The sequence below is a fragment of the Amblyomma mixtum genome, chromosome 4 (genome assembly GCF_055824585.1).
Source record: "Amblyomma mixtum isolate Tamu chromosome 4, ASM5582458v1, whole genome shotgun sequence".
Lineage (NCBI taxonomy): Eukaryota > Metazoa > Arthropoda > Arachnida > Ixodida > Ixodidae > Amblyomma > Amblyomma mixtum.
The window spans coordinates 144,417,101-144,438,151 of record NC_143015.1 but is presented as its reverse complement, the minus strand read 5'-3'; the positions used below and the strand labels follow the sequence as shown (position 1 = coordinate 144,438,151).

The window sequence follows — 21,051 nt, the reverse complement described above, 5'->3', positions numbered from 1 at the left end:
GGGGATACAGTGGCGGCAACTGACAAAGGACAGGGTTAATTGGAGAGACATGGGAGAGGCCTTTGCCCTGCAGTGGGTGTAGTCAGGCTGATGATGATGATGATGATGATGAAACAGCAGTATTTAGGTCCCATAGAACGACTAGCTCACCCTGCTGCAACCGCCGCGGTGGCGCAGTGGTTACGGCGCTCGGCTGCTGGTCCCAAAGACGCGGGTCCGATCCCGGCTGCGGCGGCCGAATTTCGATAAAGGCGAAATTCCAGAGGCCCGTGCACTGTGCGATGTCAGTGGACGTTAAGGAACCCCAGGTGGTCGAAATTTCCGGAGCCCTTCACTACGGCGTCCATCATAGCCTCAGTTGCTTCGGGACCTTAAACCCCAATAAACCAACCAACCATCACCCTGCTGCAGAAGGGCAAAAGTGTGATTCTCTTGTCTTGACCGAGTAAACTTACTCGCTTTCAAAAACAGTCGGCTACTCGTAAGCACGGCGGCGGCGGCTAGCGATGGCGCATGGTCGTTGTGAGCATACGTCGAACGACGACGAGATTTGCCTCTTCGCAAGTGTAACATGTTTTAGGGGGCGCCGCTAAGTAACTAGTATGGCTGCTCGAGAGATGATCAGGCAGCCGCGCAAGCCTAGTGCTATGCTGCGCTATCTCAGTCTGCATTGAAATGTCCGCGCAATCAACTTCTTTTCTAGCACTGGGAAGCATCATGTCCCACGTTGGTGTAACTGAGACTGTGCTGCTTTGCAACGGTGAAGAACCTCTCAGTGCGGGCCATGCTGTTCGCTGCGGCAAACATACATCATAGGTGAGGCGGAAACCACACGACGCGGGTGTGACTGGTATCATGGGCACACAACATCCGACTCTGAAGATTCGCGGCAGTTGGTGGGACATATTCTGAGGCGTCTCTAATCACGAAATAGAAATGGCGCGGGGAAACGCGCGACACCTGCGCGAGGCAAATACAACGGCCAAAATCACTGCAGCCGGGCGAAGTGCCTTGACGAGCTGGCGTCAACAAATTTCTTGCGGCGATTTTTCGAACAGCAGTAAAGAAAGAAACGCTTCCCAAAACTTGTCGAAGCGGTTACAGTAAAGCTGCAGAAAAGCGAGCACTCTCAGAACTGTTTTCGTTCCGCGACTAAGTTGAAAACAGCTCCATATAGTTATTTTTTTTTTGGACATCGTTCTACGAAGAACAAACAGGGATGGTCAAAAATTTTTAACGCTTCTCCAATCCTCGGGTGCTCTCGGAGTACAGTTTTAAGGTGTAGCAGTGCGGAAATTAGCGCAGTTAGTACGTGTATATGTCGACGTCGCAGCCACTGTACACGTTTTCCCCCGTCTGATCTGGCAAGAATAGTGGTCTTGGCACAACGACAAAGCTCAAATACAGAGTAGCAGAGGTGTTTGCAAAGCGAATTTCGGCCCCATTATTTTTTCCGGGGCTGCACCTGCGGGCAGAGCTTCTCACTACTATCAATCGTGAATCATTACACAGGCAAACACGCTACAAATGCTATCAGCTTCCCGTAGCGACTGCACAGATATGTCTCTGCAAAATTTTGTTCGCAATTCGCGTTTACGGCGGAGCCGGCACCTACTGAGTGCGGGCCCTTCACAGAATGAGTCGCTGAGGGGAAAAAAATTAATACCTGTAAGGTCAAGTTGTCGCCGCTGGAAAAGATTTCCGTGAAGGCTTGAACACGATTTACGTGTGAGAAAATCAGTGCTCACGGGAGGGGGGAGTGCTTCAGAAGAAATCGCAGAGGCTCAAATGAGCACTGCAAACCGCCGTGGCCTAGCTCACATACTTTCCACTGCGAGGCTTGAATATGCAATACGGTTGCTGACCATGAATCCAATGCGGTTACTGAGCATGAATGCGCAGAAATATTTAACAATGCGTTTGCATCTGTTTTCACGAGTGAATTTGACACGCCTTCACAGTTACCATCGCTCAACACAGAAGCCATCATGACAGCTATCACATTCTTCGCAGATGGTATCGCTTCCATAGTTCATAACATGAATCTGTCATCATCAGCTGGTATGGACATGATTAATACAAAACTGCTGAAAGATGTCAAATCAACATGTGCAGTCTACTTTGATTTTTTCGCAGTCCCTCTCTTCAGGGATCATTCCAGATGACTGGGCAACGGGAAAGGTCATTCCAGTCTACAAATCAGGTAACAGAGACTCCGCCATGAATTATCGCCCCATTTCTTTAACTAGCGTACCCTGCAAAATCATAGAACATGTAATCTACTCTCAAATTATAAACTTCTTAGACTCAAACCATGTCTTCCATTCTTCACAACATGCGTTTCGTAAGGGTCTGTCTTGTGAAACCCAAGCGTTGTTCCTTCACGACTTGACATAATCTTGACCGTAACATACAGACTGATGCCATCTTTCTTGATTTTGCGAAAGCTTTTGATAAAATTCCTCATCGTCGTTTATTAGTCCAACTTGCACAGCTGAACTTACATCCTAACATACTGCAATGGATTGAGCAGTTTCTCACTAATCGTTCTCAATCAGTCTTTGTTAACGGCCACCTGTCTAACAGCCTCCCGGGTACATCAGGCGTTCCGCAAGGATCGGTACTTGGTTAGCTACTCTTCTTAATATATATATTAATGCATTACCTGACCCCGTTTCCTGCAGTATTCGAATAATCGCTGACGACTGTGTTATTTAGCGCACTATTAATAACTCTCGTGATCAACGTAGTCTGCAGACAGATCTCAACAGCGTACTTAATTGGTGTAACAACTGGCTGATGTCCCTCAATCCTAATAAATGCAAACTCCTATCCTTCTCACGTCGCGACGGCACGCATTGCTTCCGATATTATATTTCTAACACCTCGATTGAATCAGTAACATCTTTTAAGTATCTAGGGGTCACCTTCTCTTGTGATTTATCTAGGCGCACCCATATTGGCAACGCCATTTCAGCTTCGAATAAAACACTCAGTTTTCTCAAGCGCCATCTTCAACCACCTTGCCCCTCTACACGTAAAATTACTCGCGTATAAATCGCTTATCAAACTAAAATTAGAATATGCTTCTTCCATATGGAGCCCGCACCAAGTTTAATTAATGCATTAGAAGCTGTCCAAAATCGTGCCACAAGATTCATCCACTCTTCATACTCACATGGCGTCAGCATTTCTTCATTGAAAGCATTATCCGGACTCCGACCCTTTCGTTCCCTCGTGGCATTGCAAGTCTCACCCTTTATCACAAATTATTTCATTCTTCACTCAATCGGTCACCGTATATCACAGCTGCAGCACGCATATCTCACCACACCAGTAATCACCTACAAGCATCCCGGCCGCCATCGCATACTGCCACCTTTTCTGCTTCACTTTTCTTTCGAGGAGCAACGGACTGGAACGGCCTACCCCGTGACATGGTCAACAACGCTACATCTCCTACTTTTCAAGAACATATAACCGATCACCTTCAGTGCTAGATAATATTCGCTGTTTTGTTTGCTAATTTCATTAAAATCGCATCCATTATGTAATACTCCCGATACAAGGGGGCCTTTAAGGAAAATAAACTGAACTGAACGTCCTTAGGTTAGAATCTAGATACAATGTATGCACGTCTAGATTGCCTTTGACCAGACAGTTCGAGTGCTTCACGCTCGCCGCTTGCGTTGGCTCCTGCTAAGACCGAGAGTAATAGCTATCCACAAAAGCCTCCAGTCTGAAAATTTAACGTTTTTTTAGCAGAACTAGATAAATACCATGTCTAACTTTGGCAATGCGCTCAATATTTTTTCGCGTCGCTTCTTTTTGGTGCATATCTGGAGTCCAGAGTAGGCATTCGGTTCGAGATCGAATGCGAATGAGTTTTCCAAACTAATTTGACGGTGAATGACTTTCGAACCTAATCATATTAAATGCTTCCGTGTAGCAGCCGATTAATGGCATTACGAGCCAATGTCATTTGATGAGAAGAACATTAAATTTGCTAGTATGACAGGGGCATTAGTAATAAGGGAGTAATTACTCATTGGCATCCACCGAAGCGCAGCCATACGGCTACAAAGGAAAGCTATACAGCTTTTTTAGAAACTTCGTAGTTAAAGAAAAATTCGTCCTGGTGCCGGGTTCGAACCCGGGACCACCGCTTCACCGGAGCAGTCGCTCTACCAACTGAGCTAACCGGGACGGCAAGCTTATGGTAGGGCGTGAGCGAATTGATCAATAACTCGAAGTAGGAACAGTGTTGGTCAAATGTTTAGGGGAATCCCCCAAGGTGGAGTAAATTTGTAATAAGGGAGTAATTACTCATTGGCATCCACCCAAGCGCAGCCATACGGCTACACAGGAAAGCTATACAGCTTTCTCAAACTTCGTCTCGCGACAAGTTCGGTTTATTGGGGTTAACGTCCCAAAGCGACTGAGGCTATGAGGGACGCCGTAGTGAAGGGCTCCGGAAATTTCGACCACCTGGGGATCTTTAACGTGCACTGACATCGCACAGTACACGGGCCTTTAGAATTTCGCCTCCATCGAAAGCCGGGATCGAACCGGCGCCTTTCGGGCCAGCAGCCGAGCGCCGTAGCCACTGAGCCACCGCAGCGCGGCATCTCGCGATAACTGAGGGTGCAGCTCGAAGTTTGCATTTGTGTGACAAGTTTGAGGTACCACATATTTCAACTTGAGTGACGCACAACGGCATAAGAAATTCGAGATAAAGTTCTGAAGCGTTACAGTAGACGCGGGGCGTAGGTACATTACGTTTGTATAAATGATAAACATACAATTTGTTCTAAACTTCAAGCGGTCAAGTGTGCAATAACGTCGCAATCCAAGTGCGACAGGCAATTAATGCACCGCGCAAAGTGACCCAAGAAAAAGGCTGACTGCACTCCTAGCGAACAACGCTGACAACCAGCTTCCACTATTGTAAACAGGGCGTTTCACTTTATTCGACAAAACCAATTCTACATAACCAGTTCTCCATATATGAATTGAAGCACTAAACTGAGCAAATCCAGGGCAATAATTAGTGATTATGCATATGCTCGAACAATATATCCATCCATCCATTAAACCAACTTCAAAAGCGGTGCTCTATCCATATAGAAAAATTTTCCGGCTATTCTCACGGCATATTTATCTGCTGCAACACTTCAATCGGGGCAAACACTCATCGAGACACGCAATCCGGGATCAAGCCTCATCACCTGTGCTGTAGGCAATCGTTTTCTACAACAGATAGTGCCGAGTTATATAAGGTTTCCTTTTGTGACGGGGCCTACAGTCCTATGCTGCGCGCGATATTTTAAATATGGTCTCTTCTGCTTGCGTGAATTGGAACCACATATAATGAGGGCCCTTGGATTACTTGCCTGGCTTCTTATTTTTTTCTATAGCAATGCTTTCGATTCTCATTTACTTGTTGTTAAAATGATCAACTACATCGTCTATAGTGGAGCGCAATTATTTTAATATGCCATTTCTAATCATGCCGTGCATACAGACGTATTAAAGTCACGGATCGCAACCTTTTTACTGGAAATGCCGCCAAGCATCTAGAAGCACCTAAGCACGGCTGAATTAGTTGATCAGTATTTGAATAATGTGTCCAGAACTGTTCTTTTTACAACATTTTGCTGTTAACGAGTCGGCTTTCCGCTTTTCTCAGTTGCACACAATAGGATGAAGTGGTTTCATGAAAATGTTTATTTTTGCTTGTTTATATTGGTAATTCCACTGAAAGAATTCTGAATCATATTGTTTATGAAATGCAAAATATTGCAGGAAGCAACAAGAAATAAGTTTTGGCGAAGCTCATGCGCTATGTCCCAAACAAAATAAAAAATTGCGCTTATGCGCTGCGTATTTTTCTTCTAAAAGATCACCCGTGAAAACAACACTAAAGGAGTCGTCAACAGATCGACATCAGTAAGAAGGGAAAATAAGGTCCTTATGGCCTGCGCCCAATTCCTACAGATCAGCCTTAAATAAAATGCTGTTCAGAAATCCAAGCACAAAATACTGAGCATACACCCACTGGTACAACCGAAGCTCTCTAGGCGGCGCAGCAGTCAGGGCGCCGCAAACAGAACACTCACGCGCGCCACCTTGCGGTGCATGTGTTAGTCACGAGCAGCACCGTCTACTCACCTCCTGCACTGCAGCTGTCCGGAGCTGGCGGCGGATGCGCTGCTTGAGCTCACATCCGCCGAAGTGATGCGCTGCTCTGCCGTGACGAAGTCGGTGTGGGCTGATGGGAGTCTAGTGCTCCACAGGGGCACTGGGGGCCACCATTGGCTTCCAAGGAAGACACCCAGACTGGAGGAGACAAAGACGAGATTTCAGAAGGCAGCGGTTATAGACTGCCATTTGCCTATGTATAACAAGATGAGAGATATTGACGGGACTGCAGGCTCTACAGTCTGGTGTGCAGAGGTTCGAAGTGTTCGCGAAGCATGAACGATTAAATAGAGAAACCCTTCCAAAACAAGCAGCATAGACATTCTCTTTGTGAACTCGCTGAGTGGAAGCTCAAGGTGACACCCTGCAAAGCTGCAGCGCATAGGAGATACAGACGAGACAAGGAGCGAAACCGAATTGTCTCGTTATAGGAAAGAGCACTAAAGTGTAAAGTTTGAAAATCTCTTTGAGGGCAGAAAATCTGTCTGCCCACGGAGTTACAATGACAAAGAAGGGAGAACGCCTACATGTCTCCGCGGAATGCAAGCCTAGTTGATTTATTGAATCACATGAACAGGCGTTCTCTCCAAATACATAAAAAAGCGAAATATTTATGAGCACAAATTGGACTTAAAAGTCTGCTCAAGATCGGAAAGGCGAAAACCTTTCCCTGTCCTCGTTTTCCCCCTCCAATTTTGTCTTGTTTTGCTAATTTCCATGTTTCTATTTTTTATTTCTCTATTTTTATTTTTACCACTGTTAGCCTTGTTTTCTATTTTTATTTATATTAGCGCTTTTTATTATTTTTGCGGACGCCACTCACGAGCCAAGAAAGGACTATTTAGCCAGTTGGATTGTTATGTGGCTAGTGCTGGATTGGCTATGGATCTGCCTTGTCGGTCAAACGCCCCTCATGAGCCAAGAAAGGCTTTCGGCTTAAAGTCTTGCAGCGAATGAGTCCGTTTAGGCAATTTTCTCTAGGAGCGAAGCACATCGGTCCAATGGAACAAGCGGAGGGTGGTGGCAGTATGGCCTACTCGAAAAGGCGATAGGTGGGGAGACGGCAGAGAGCATCCGAATTGAGTCGAAACACGGCACGAGAAGAGTTCGAACCCGAATAGGGTCACAAGTCAAACAGTAAGGCTCATTGGAGGATTTCGTTTCCCCAAGGCAGCAGAAAGGTCCCAAGGAATCAGTTAAAACGAATTTGGCACTGACTCGTGCAGCGATCTCTTCGACGCTTGCCTTATCGCTGTGAAGTGCTATGCCACTGAAATGCACCTGGAGAGCAGTAGCATCGTGGGTATCAGCTTACCGACGGGGTGGGCACCTGAGCCTCCGACGAAACCAGAGAGCACCGCTGGCGGCCACCACAAGTTCATCATGGAGAGCCGTTGCCAGGCAGTCTGCGGCAAAAGAATGCTTTGTTCAGATCAGCCGACACGGAAGACGCCAGGGGCCATGGAACTCAATGAATGCATGTAGCAGTCTTAGTATCTTTTTTGGCGATGTTCAATAACTCATCAGCCTGACTACGCCCACTGCAGGGCAAAGGCCTCTCCCTTGTGTCTCCAATTAACACTGTCCTTTGCCAGCTGTGCACGCCATGTCCCCGCAAACATCTTAATCTCATCGGCCCAGCTAACTTTCTGCCGTCCCCTGCTACGCTTGCTTTCTCTTAGAATCCACTCCGCTACCCTTAAGGACTTGCGGTTGTCTTGCCTTCCCATTACATGCCCTGCTCAAGACCATTTCCTCCTCTTTATTCCGACTATGATGGCATTAACCCGCGTTCGTTCACTCACCCACTCCGACCGTTAACGTTACACCTATCATTTTTCTTTCCACAGCTCAAAATTCGAAACAGCTGCTCAGAATTCAGTAACTGCTTCGCTTGGCTTTAGCGACTGTTGGAAGTGGTACACAGCATGGATCCCTGCAATTAAGGCTAGAAGCTGACATGCCTCATGAGAAACTTGCGTCGTCATTGCACTTCGCACGCTCATTTGAAGAATCCATGACCTCGAACGCATAACGTGTGTTTATAAATGCGGACCGACAGAATTTGAGCTATCTGGCAGTGTGTTGGTGACATGAACGCCACCCCTCGGATCCTCACCTTCTGTGCCCGAGCAGTCTTCTTCCGTTGCGCACGTGACTTCACCAGGCGACTGGTGGACGGTGCGGCGGCGATCTGGCCACGCTTTGGCTTCCGAGAAAGGCACCCAGTCTGGGTGAGAGAAGACATGCGAAAGATAATAAACGCGCGGAACAAGATGGGCATGAAACAGATATAGCTCCACTTATTAATCCGCTCATACAAGGATGCAAAAGTGGAGTTGAGGGACCCGTGCGCTTAATAGCAGATATCCAGATAACCAGCCCGAATATCGCGCTGGTGCTTTCCTTGCTTGAATGGCCGCGCTGTTTCGTCCGAAGGCAGTCGTTACCTGGTTAATGCGGTACCTTGTTTAGAAGCTTAGTAGGTTTACTACGAAGAGAACCGCCGGAGCTGCTTTTAGACAAGCCAATTCAGGTCTGCACATACAAACATAGATTGTATACTTTAGGAGCATATACCTTTTTTTGAGTCTTAAAAATAGGAAGTGACGTTTGTATGCGCAACCCGTTGATGCTTGCAGTCTTAATGCTCAACTTAGGGAGCAGACTGCTTTATTGATAGCGTTTCGCGCAAGCAGTATGCGACTCCGGAGACAGAACGATTCTCGTTGCGCAGGATTACCCGAGTACTGTATTCGTCGCCGCAGACGCAGGGAGATGCGGGAGAGCTAATTGGTGCGCCTCAGCCTATGATGTCGCCATGTTGAGTGCACAGACTCGAGCAGAGAAAAGATCAGGCAGCCTCCCTTAAGAACATTTTCGCCATGACAGCAGTCTTTGTGACTGTCACAGATAGTGTGTGATAAAATATTGCCCTGTAAAAAACATTTTTGATTCATGAGGTGCAATTAGTTATTTAAAAGCGAAAAAACACACTTAGACGTCAAAATATCAATGAACGTCGATATAGTACATGGACGTCAGTACACCCACTGATGTCGATCTAGTAAGGATGATTTGCTTTCTCACTGGTCCAATACGGGTCGCCGCTGTGATTTCGAAGTTTTCTGGGAACAAATTCCGTGAGTACCTGCCAAACGCATTTCAGCCTGATCTTTTCTCATCTTTCTTGCAACAATGGTGAAGATATTCGGTAGCTTTTTTTTTTAATTCTTTATTTATTCTCAGAAACAGTACACAAACTGTTGTTTGGACCCATAGCCTTTACGGCTAGTGAGGGGTCCAAATACAAAACAAGTACAATATTACTGCAGAACGTGTAAAATAAAAAAACTTCAAGATTAACACACACAATTGAATTCATTCCTACATTTTCATGGAAATTGAATAGTGTTTTAAAGATGCCGAAAAGTTATTTTTTTCTTTAACTTCATTAGGGATTTCATTCCACACATGGGCTCCGCTGTATTCTAGGAGTCTCCGGCCGTACATATTGTAACAAGGTGGTAAATTAAATAGATTGTAGGTTGCAGCTCTTGTTTGTTTCATTGGTAATCTAAATAAACTAAGGGGCAGGGGGTTGTTAGATTTTATTACATTGTTTACTATTTCAGCTATCTTCAGTTTATATGCCATTGATAGGGGTAAGATACGAAGCTGCTGAAAGAGTGACCTGCTGGGGTATGTATTATTTGAATAAGTTATCATACGAATAGCTCGTTTTTGAAGGCGAGAAACAGGATCTAGGTATGTTTTATATGTACCACCCCATGCTTCCAGGCAATAAGATAATTGACTGTGCACAAAGGCGAAATACAGAATGCGTAGAATTGGAATGCGTAGAATTCTTGCCCTTAGACGCCGGTTCCCTTCCCACTTTGTCGAAAGTCGTAAAGTGTTGCCCCCTTTGATTAATATTATTAAGCACTTAAAGAACAAGCTTTGTAAAATGAGCTTTGAGGCTACAATTATTGACGAAATGGGAAATGCAGTCTCAGCAGAGATGTAGTCAAAGGGAAAGGCGGGTCACTAGTCTTGACGTAGCCGTGCCCGTCGAGTTTGAGCCTCCAACGGAATGGCGCAAACTGAATTGGAACGTTTCGTTTACGGTTTGGGGGGGTTTAACGTCCGAAACAGACAGGCTATCAGGGACTCCGTAGATAAGGGCTCCGGAAATTCGACCACCTGGGGTCGCCCATGGGGGCGTGAATATGCACCTCGTGTCTTGAACGTGCAACGATGCATCGCACAGTACACGGGCCTCTAGAATTTTGTCTCTTGAAATTCCACCGCTTCGGCGGGATAGAACCCGCGTCTTTTGGGTCAGCAGCCGAGCGCCATAACCACCGAGCCAGTTCCATGCCTTAAAAACATGTCGCCGGTGTTTGTTAGACAGATCACCTCTTTGAGATCTGCATCCAAAATCAAAACTTGTATTTAGCGTGCGCTGAGAACTACACCTGCGGGCATTCTCTGCGAAAACTTCGGAGCCTCAAAGTCACGGTGGAATCGCTGTTGTGGCCCAGCCGCTCTGCATTTAATCTGCGCCCACTGGCGTACTCACGAGGAAGACATCGCAGAATCTGGAGCGCAAATGGGGGCTTCAGCGCCGACGTGGTCCATCACGTGACGGCCTCTTTGCGGCCATCCCTGGAAGCACGGCTGCAGGAACCCTGTGGATAAAGGAATGATGGACCTCAGTCACGGTTCTCCACTGCAGGCGTACCCGCAGCATTAAGAACAAGCTAGCATAGATTAGATAACGAAACCTGATCATATGCTGGCTGAAACAAAACCCACTCAGTTCATAAGGACACAGCAGGCAATGCTGTAATGGTCCGTAATTGTCTACCGCAGCATAATGCATACCGCACTGCAGGATAGATGTACGCAGGTATGAGAAAGGAGCATCGGAAAAGGTGAGAAATTGTCTGATATAGGTTAATATGTTTAGGGGACGTACAGCATTGGCCGCTGTATTAATACTAGGCTCGCCTGCGAATTCTATACACTACTCCAATGGAAATGATACGCTCGCTATACGCCACGGGCTCCGCACCGAAACTGTCGCCAGGGGGCATTGAATTCGCACATGCTGCAGACTTCGGCACGCGCACATTGAGATAGACCTAATATTTTTTTTCACTAATCATGACGGTTAGACTCAAGAAAAAGTTGGCAGTAGATGGTTTAAGGGATGATCGAGAGAAATATGGCTATGCCGAAAAGATAATAGTTTCAGAGAGCTGCTCTGACAGTTATGACACGTTAATTTCCGACCAAGAGCCAGGAAATATGTCCTAGGTACTCTCTACTGATTCCTGCTACCAACTCATTGACGCATGCTGCAAGTATTGCCAAGTGTTGGATCACCAAAACGTTGCTGAATATTGGAATGCCATACGTACGCATTTGTCGATGGCCTTTGACGACACACGTCCATTGCAGGCCGTCAGAGGTACCGCAGACCAGAGAGCACCGCTTGCATTGGACACAAGGCGGCTGCAGGATTCTCCTCGCCTTGAGCCGACCGACAGCCTGTGGAAAGTGGATGCCCTCCTCTAGTTGAAATAGAAGGCCTGGCTTTCTCACGCATCTTTCATGCATTGCTAGATGCAGTCGCCTGAGAAAACCTTTTTTTTTGTCTTTGCCTTTAATTCTTGCTAATGTCGGCACCAAAACCCATCGCAAAAATGTTTTTTCTGCTATATAGTTTGGAGGAGTTTAACGTCCCAAAGCGACTCATGATATGAGGGACACAGTAGTGGAGGGCTCCGGGAATTTCGACCATCTGGGGTTCTTTAGCGTACACTGACATCTCACAGTACACGGGGCTTTAGAATAGAATATCGCCTGTAGGGGAATTCGACAGCCGCGGCCGGAATCGAACCCGCGTCTTTCCGGTCAGCAGCCGAGCGCAATAACTGAGCCACTGCGATGGCTGGGGATTCCTAGAAGAGAGAATAGTCTAGTGCCAGACATGTGAGTACATCATGGTATATGGGGGAGTATAGGGAATGGGAATCATTAGGTCGGAGTACTCTTGGACTCTAGTTGGTACGATTAACACAGCTATGACTACTTGCTGCATCAATGCTTTGTTCGTACGCGAAGTGAACAGCAGTTCAGCTGAACTCACACTCCGATTACAGCGTATGGCGCATACATCGAATTACTCGCATGCAGAAAGCCGTTAAATGCGCTCCTTTCATCAAACTGCCAGTTTTAATACAAAGGCTTTATATTGGTCATCAAGCGGCAAATATGGCATCGTCATTGTCCACAGCCGATGGTGCGAAACCACACGTGACCTCATAGCGTCATCGGCAGTGCCTACATCATCAGGAAAATAAAGAAAAAGGAATCCCTGGAAGAGGGCTTCGGATCCAATCCAGCGCTGGCCACTTCATCAGAGCACTGCGTATTCAATGCAGCACAGCACCCCGCGCGATTAAACTGTCATTCTCTACGCTGAAGAACGCTGAGGAATTACAGGGCACACACGCGTCCAGTTCGTAACTTCGACACTCAATGTTGCCTCCAAGAGGCTTCTAAGTATAGCCGAGATGTCCTCCGATACATTTGCTACCGACTACCTGACGCGTGCTCTAACTATTGCCGTGTGTAGCGTCATCCAAGCGTTGCTGAATTTCGGAACGCCATACGCACCTCTTCTAGCGAGGTGGCCTTGCAGTGGAGCAGCCGGCGCTGCGCCCCTACTCGCCACTTGTCACCCTTTGAAGCCTCGCGCACACCAGAGAGCACAGCTGGCGTTTTTCGCAGGCTGGCTGTGGCGTTCCCTTCGCCATCCCAGGGCCCACCAGCCTGCGAGACGTGAATGCCCTTCTTAGCTCAGTGCGCGACGTAAAAGGCCTAGCGTGAAGTCATTGAGCAAAGGAGCTGAAAAAAGCTGCAGCATCTGAAAAGAGTTCTCTACCGAAGCCTCGCTTACGCAGGTCTCGCCAGCAGCGCGGGAAGTAGGCCCAACGTTGGGAACGTATTGGAAAATGCCGATCCTGCAAAGGACCAGGGTGAAACCGTCCGTTTACAATATTGGGCGGATTAACCTGTTCTGTTCGGGAGCTTCCACGCCAGTCTCCGGTCGGGTCAGAAAAAGCGGTATTTGCCTTGCCTCTACGTCTGCTTCCTTTTGCCTTCATATTCGCGCCTGTAAGGCGCCGCAAGAGTGCCATCAACACGACACAGTTCTCCCCCTACCAATATTCTCATCTCCATTAGAAACAGCCGCCGCAAGGATGCATGGATGAAAGAGGAGTGTGCCCCTTGAAACGGGGCGGTGGCAGTTGCCACCATGCTCGGCTTTTTTTTTCTTATTTTTGTTTAACTCTGTTTAAATTTTCCATTCTATTTCAATGCGGCTCCTTGCACATGTAACCTTATGTCACCTGTCTGCTTCTGAGCCACCAATCCGCCAATAGCATTTCGCTAACTTCCACCGCAGATTTATTTACATGACCATTGTGCTCTCTAAACCCTAAGTCCTCAGGGAGAGTGTCTGTGCCTGCATCGACATCCGGGTGGACACCACCACATCTGAGTATAAGGTGTTCAATTGCTTCTACAGATCTACCACACAAAACATGTGTCATCTTCGTTAATTTTTTTTTTGTAGCTACGAATTCTAAGACACCCTACCCTATCTTCAAAGAGTAGGGCACTGCCTCATGAGTTATCATAGAACAATTCCTACTAGGCAGAATACTCACGCACGCCGTCCTGCGGCGCACGTATTATTCACAAGCAGCACCCTCTGCTTACCTTGTGCACCGCAGCTGTCTGGAAGTTATGGATGCGCTGCTGTGGTTTCGCATCCGTGGCGCTGTGCAGCTGCGACGCTTCCGTGACGAAGTCAATGTAGGATGCTCCGATAAGATGCGGAGTGCATCTGACTGGGGCCACCACTTGCTTCCAAAGACCCCCTGGCTTCCAAGGAAGACAGTGAGACTGGAGGAGACAAAGAAAGACGAGATCCCGGAAGGCAGTGGTTAGAGACTGCCATTTCGCTATGTTGTTATAAGAGATATCGACGGGACTGCAGGCTCTGCAGTCTAGTGTGCAGAGGTTCGAAGTGTCCGTGAAGCATGAACGATTACAAAGGGAAACCCTTTCAAAACAAGCAGCATAGTCAGTCTCTTTGTGAATTCGCTGAATGGAAGCTCAAAGACACACCTTGCAAAGCTGCAGAGCCCAGAAGATACAGAGGAAACAAGGAGCAAAAGCCAACCCTTTCGTTTTAGGAAAGGCCACTTAAGTATGTAAGGTTGGAATATGCCTTTTAGGGCACAGCCCCCGTGCATTGACGGGCTGCAAACGAACGCCCGCGAAACCAAATACTTTCTGCTTCACTCACCTTCCTTAGTCCTGCCTCTACCGACGGAAGATTACGCGGCAAATACAACTTATTCTCAAATACGCTTTCCTGCTGGTATCTCTAGCGACGGTGCGGGCTTTCCGATTCATTTTCATCAAACCAGGCAGATACCATCAGAATGCCACGTGAAAGAGATCACTGTATGCGGCAGAAGTTTCGGTGCCTGCTGTAGTTTGGAAACGCTCATTTATTATTTTTATCTGCGAAAGTTTTTTTGAAAGCGCTCTCCTCAATAAAACAAAATTCACAGAGAATCAATGCGATTCATGAGGCAGAATGGTAAGCGTTTTCTTTAGGCAGGTCCTGTACACACGATGAGCAAAGAACGCTCGTACTTGGCGGTAGTGGTCACCTACACCTCTCCGTCCCCGACCATTTTTTTTCCCATTGCACTGCGCTGTCCTCCTTCCATTACTGCGCCCCCCACCCCTGTTTGTCTGACAGGTTGCGGCTACACCTGCTCTCCACCTCTCATCTCCTATGCACATCCCATAAAGCAACATCACAAAACACGATACATAATGATTTTGCGCAAACGGCAGCAGTAATGTTATCGCGCTAAAATTTGGCAGTTGCCATATATGCCGACGTTGCACTGGGGCTACGACCCTTCCCACAAGTTGCTCGCAGTTGAAGGAAGTATACGAACGCGAGTTCTGATTTGCAGAGTGTGCTCTCGAACTCGTGAGGACAGCAAGATTTGTGGAAGGAGTCTTCTAGCAGCCGATGCTTTCACTCCACTGAGAACAAGTGGCGCGATGAAGTATATTTATTTTACTTATTTATTTATTCAAATACCCTAAGGGCCCACTGGGGTCATTACATATCTTGGGATTACATATGATGCGCAAAACTAGTTAGGCCGTTGTAGAGTGGTCGGTTCACCTTGCGTGCTGCTGGCGACGTGGCTCAGACGACGCCAAAAAATGTGGTGCCCACTGGTCGGCCGAGACACCCCCCCCCCTCACTACAGGTTTGCAAAAAGTGCCTGGAGCAGGTGTCTCTTCGTTCGAACATTAATCTAAAATCAGGCCGTTTAAGAGCCCACTCACTAAATACAGGCGATTTGCAGATTCCCTCACCACATTCACACTCCCCCTCCTGACCCAACGCTAGCCCTTGTTAACATTGCCATCTCCTGGAATTCCCTCAGGGTAACTGAGGGTAACGTCGATGGTCTGTCCTACTCACTACATGCGGCGCTCGTCTCATTAAAATCACTTTGCTCCCTCACCCACTCTGCTACTCCCTCCGTCTTCAGCTCTACCCATCACTATTCAAAGCTGGCCATTTCAGTCGTGACGTAGACTGTTACTTCCTTTAAGAAAATGTCCCTGATGCCGAATTTCATGTTCGCTCAGTCTAAAAGCCGATTGAACTCCTTTTATTAATGGGAGAGCTTGTATGGGTTTATCGCGCCGGCAAAGAGTGTCCTCAGCGATGTAATCCATCTGTGAAAGAGTGATTGTGACAGTGTGTGATAAAATGTTGCCGAGCGCAAGATTTGGATGATGAGGTGTAATAAGTTCATTAAACGCGAAAAAACGCGAAAAAATACGCTTAGATGTCGAAATAGCCATGGACATTGATATAGTACATGGATATCAGAACAGCCACGGACGTCGCTATAGCATGTAGGCGTTTGGCTTTCGCACTGCTCTAATGCGGGTCGCCGGAGTGGTCTGAAGTTTTTCGCACAAGCGCTACAAGGAATGCAGACTGGCCACTTACCGATGCGGTGTCGATGCGATGCTATCCGAAGCCATCAGGAAAGCGCCGCGAGATCCAGAGCCACCTGGAATGCAGGCGTACAGATTGTTGCGACAACGAAGGAAGAATTTGTGTAAGAATAAAGATTTTTGCCGTCATCTGAGATGAATATAAGCCACAGCTACTTCTGAAGCATCTATTTTCACCCATTTGAACCTAATCAATCGCGAAATGCAATGCCTCATCGGACCTGGTACACGCAAATCTTATAATAGCGGTGCAACCTTCCATGGTCTGCCACCATGGCCCGTCCGAAAAAATACAAGTTTGCGCTGTCTGCTTAAAAGCGGAAATTCGGAAGCCTTTCCCTGCCCTCTCTTTCTCCCTCTCACGTATGCTGTGCGGTGTCAGTGCACGATAAAGAACCCCTGGTGGTCGAAATTTCCGGAGCCCTTCGCTACGGCGTCCCTCATTGTCTGAGTCGCTTTGGGACGTTCAGCACCTCACAGGTTGAGTCGCTATGGGACGTTCAGAGCCCACAGACCATAAGCCATCTTCTTCCATTTCTGAGGTCGCTTTCTATTTTTTATTTTATTTTGTGTTTTGCACTATTTTCGTTTTTACTTTTTAGTTACAGGCTTATTTTTTATTTCTTTTTACTTTTGCGGACGCCACTGATGAACCAAGAAAGGATTGTTGGATTGCTATGTGGGTAGTGTTGGATTGCCTACAGATCTGTCTTGCCGGACGAACGCCACTCATGAGCCAAGAAAGGCTTTCACCTTAGAATTATTTTAGCGAACGATTCCGTTCAGAAAATTTTTGTGTGTGCGCAGGCGCCAAATTGGACCACTGGAACAAGCAGAGGGAGGCGGAAAAAGACGGGTGGTCAGCTGTTGTCACACCTGTAGCAGGGGAAACTAATTAGCGCGTACCGCAATGAACATAACTCAAAAGTGGAATAAAGAATAGTGGCCCGGTTTTAAACTGCACCGACATATTGGCCTACTCGGAAAAGGTTTTAGGGGGCGAGACGGCAGATATCTTCCAAATTGAGTCGTGACTACGTCGCGATAGTTCGAACCCGAATAGGGCCACTAGTCATCGTTTGCCCAAGGTGGAAGAAAGGGCCCAACGAATGAGTTAAAACAAATTCGGCACTCACTCGTGGAACGATGGCCCCGATGCTTGCCTTTACGCTGTCCGAGTGCTGCGCCACTGAAATGCACCTGGAAAGTAGTAACGAACAACATGGGTATCACTTGCAGGGGGCTTTGACAGGTAAGCCCTCGCCGAAACAAGAGAGCACCGCTGGCAGTGACCATTAGCAGGTCGTGCAGAGTCGCCAACAAGCAGTCTGCGGTGAAAGAATGCCCTGTTCAGTTCAGCCGACACGGAAGAAGCCAGGGGCCATGAAACCGAATGAATGCATGTAGCCATCTTAGTATCTCTCTCGGCGATGTTCAATAACTCATCAGTACCCTCACTACACCCACTTAAGGGCAAAGGCCTCTCCTATGTCTCTCCAATTAATCCTGGACTTTTCCAGCTGCGCCCGCCATACCCCCTCAAACTTCTTAATCTCATCTGCGCAGCTAACTTTCTACCGCCCCCTGCAACGTTTGCCTTCTCTTGCAATCCATTCCGTTACTCTTAAGGACTTGCGGTTGTCTTGTATTCGCACTACATGCCCTGCCCAAGCCCATTTTTTCCTCTTTATTTGAGCCATGATGTCATTAACTCGAGTTTCTCCTATCCCAAACTCCGCCCGCTTGCGGTCTGTTACGTTACACCTATAATTGTTTTTTCCATAGCTAAAAATTCGAAGCAACTGCTCTGAATTCAGCAACTGCTCGCCTTGGCTTCAGTGACTGTTGGAAGTGCGACACAGCATCAATCTCTGCAATTCAGTATTCGCAACCAGAAGGCTAGAAGAAACGACGCCTCATAAACTTACGTCGTCGTCGCACTTCGCACGCTCATCTGAGGAATCCATGACTTCGCCCGCATAACGTGTATTTACAAATGCGGACAGACAGAATTCGCGCCATCCCATAGTGTGTTGGTGACACGAAAGGGACGCCTCGGATCCTCACCTTTTCTAGGCTTTGCTTCTCTGCGCGCACGTGGCTTCTCAAGGCGGCTCCTTCGAGGTGCGGAGGCGATCTGGCCACGCTTTGGCTTCCGAGAAGGGCACCCAGTCTGGGTGAGAGAAGACAAGCGAAAGATAATAAACGCAGGAAAATACAGGCACGAAACAGGGACAGAACTGCACCTATTAATCGGCTGATATACGGATGCAAAAGTGCAGTCGAGGGACCCGTGCGCTTGATAGCAGACCACGATAACCAGTGGGGCAGCACTTTTCTCACTTGAATCTAAACGTAGTTTCGTACGAACGCAATCGCTGCCTGATGAAGCCGGTGCCTTTTTTGAAAGCGCAGTTGGTTTGCTACCAAGAGAAATGCTTGAGCTGCTTTTAGACAAGCCAGTTCAGGGCGGTACATACAAATACAAATTGCATACTTTTGGATTGTATACCTTTTTTTTAGTTTAAAAATTCACAGTGACGTTCGCATGTGCTACCAGTCTGTATGCTTGCGCTTGCGAACTTAATGCCCAACTCAGGGAGCAAACTACTTTTTTCAAAGCGTTTCGTGCAAGTAGTATGCGACTCCGGAGACAGAACGATTCTCCTTATTTTGTACAAGGAATACCCGAGCACTGTATTCGTCGCCGCACAGGCAGGGAGATGCGGGAGAGCTAAATTGGTGCGCCTCAGCTAGTGGTACATTAGCTGCCCAGGGAAGCGAAAATGGGTGCGTTTTGCAAGGTTGTAGCTCCTAGATTTTTCGCAGTGGCGAACGGCGGCGGCTAAACGTTTCGGCTTGGTCGCGGGGGAGAAATGGCGCCAGGAGCGCGTGCAGCTAGGCGGAGCTGGTTACGAGGGACAACGGCGACGCCCCGAAACCCAGGAACTCGCGTCAAACAGTTGCGCTCTAAAACATTGCGGCAACCTTCGCTACCAGTACTACGGCAGCAGGAACATGGTCAAGTGCCTCTGGCTGGTCACGTGATGACACGTGACTGCGAGTTATTGGCGTCACGTGACCTTATATTGGCTTTCCCTGCCACGTAATTGTCCGTTTAGTAGTTCTTGCTGTGAACAAAATTCCCAACACGGTATGTGAAGACAAGAGCTGCATGCTACCAAGAGTCTTAAAGGGGAAATTTTTCTTCGTTATCCTCACCGTGCCGGGGAGACCAGCAGGCCGCTTGGTGTAACACCCACGTGACGACCGCACAGCCGAAGCGTACACCCTCTTCTTCTGTACCCAGGGTCAGGCCGATACGGGCTCTTGCTGCTGCTAACGTACAAAATCAAAACATCAGTAGTCCGGTTATTCGGTACCAAGTTTCTAAAGGCAATATAGCTGTCAGGCGGCTTCAGAAGTTCTAGGAACATGGAAAGAATAAAAAGAACTGAATTTCCTAGCTACCGCTAGGTAGCGGAAATTAGAGGAAGGGAGTGTTGGTTGGTTGGTTTGGCTGGTTCAGGGGGTTTAAGGTCCCAAAGCGACTCAGGTTATGAGGGACGCCGTAGTGAAGGGCTCCGGAAATTTCAACCACCTTGGGTTCTTAAACGTGCACTGACATCGCACAGTACACAAACCGCTAGAATTTCACCTCCATAGAAATTCGACCGCCGCTGCTGGGATCGATCCCGAGCCTTTTCGGTCAGGAGCAGAGCGTCAAACCGCTGAGCCACCGCGGCGGACTCGTAATGATTTGAGTCAGTCTGGAAGGAACATTACTAAGGTATTATTTCTGTTGCTGGCATTCAGCATAAAAACATTTTCATGTTCCCCCTTCGACTACCGCCGGTTCTAATGATTCCCAAAAGAAAACACCGGTTCTGATGATTCCCAAAAGAAAGCGACTACAATACACGACGAACAGAGTATTCCGCCCTTGCACCTGTGAGCAGCATTGAAAACACCAATGTAACCTTGTAAAGTCAGCGGTGCTAAATGTATAAAATAGCGGAAGTTCCGACAGCTAGAATCCGCCTTTTTAACAAAATGTGGCGAGGCGCCCTCTGGGGAGCGGCAAAAATTAGTCGGCCACTGGTTGAAAACAAACGCATGTGGGACACGCAGAGAAATGGCAAGTGTGGATGGATGGATGGAAGATAGGAGCGTCCCCTTTGAAACGGGGTGGTGGTAATTGCCACCATGCTCGGTTTTTACGCGGAGTTAATACAGGGCTCTGTAACACGGGGCACCTGTCGTGGTACAATAACCGCGAAGCGTTCTAAGTGTCCCTTCGTCGTATCGTGCGCGATAAAAAAAATTACTGAAGACACTTTGGAAATTCCAAAGTGCGCTTGGCGAAAGCCTTGTCGTCAACCCACTGCCGCTTCGCCGAACCTCTGGGCGCGGAATCACTGGGCCGCTTCGGAGCCATGCGTCTCACGCACTCGACTGCAACGAGACGTCTGGCGAAGGAGCGGCGGTGCAGCTGCCACCGCCGACGCGCACGCGCTCATTCTACCACTACTGTGTGACGTCACGGTTGCTATACACAGCTGTGCCCCCTACCGGCGCGCCGGTTGCTAAGGCGGGGTGGAGGTTGCGCCACTGCGCGGAGGAGAGGCCACAGTTGGCACGATTCCAGCGCGCGGACTGACACCGCGAGCATGAGCCATGAAATGCTTTCGCCTTAAA

General features: G+C 47.9%; 1 protein-coding gene across 15 annotated transcripts in view; it reads right to left on the bottom strand.

The window, feature by feature from the left end:
- LOC149348587 (uncharacterized) overlaps nt 1-21,051 on the bottom strand; it is a 176,909-nt gene that overhangs the window by 13,786 nt on the left and 142,072 nt on the right. For 7 of the 15 annotated variants that reach the window (XM_089588204.1, XM_089588203.1, XM_089588206.1 and 4 more), the window contains 4 exons: nt 11,631-11,760; nt 8,321-8,431; nt 7,517-7,607; nt 6,172-6,339 (listed from right to left, as the gene is read on the bottom strand). In XM_089588204.1, coding sequence (XP_089444330.1) covers nt 6,172-6,339; nt 7,517-7,607; nt 8,321-8,431; nt 11,631-11,760 — 500 coding nt within the window. Of the gene's footprint in view, nt 1-6,171; nt 6,340-7,516; nt 7,608-8,320; nt 8,432-10,786; nt 10,896-11,630; nt 11,761-14,001; nt 14,188-16,345; nt 16,410-17,489; nt 17,554-18,420; nt 18,527-19,575; nt 19,693-21,051 lie in introns of those variants that run through there. The other 8 variants (XM_089588201.1, XM_089588199.1, XM_089588200.1 and 5 more) reach the window with 5 other exon arrangements.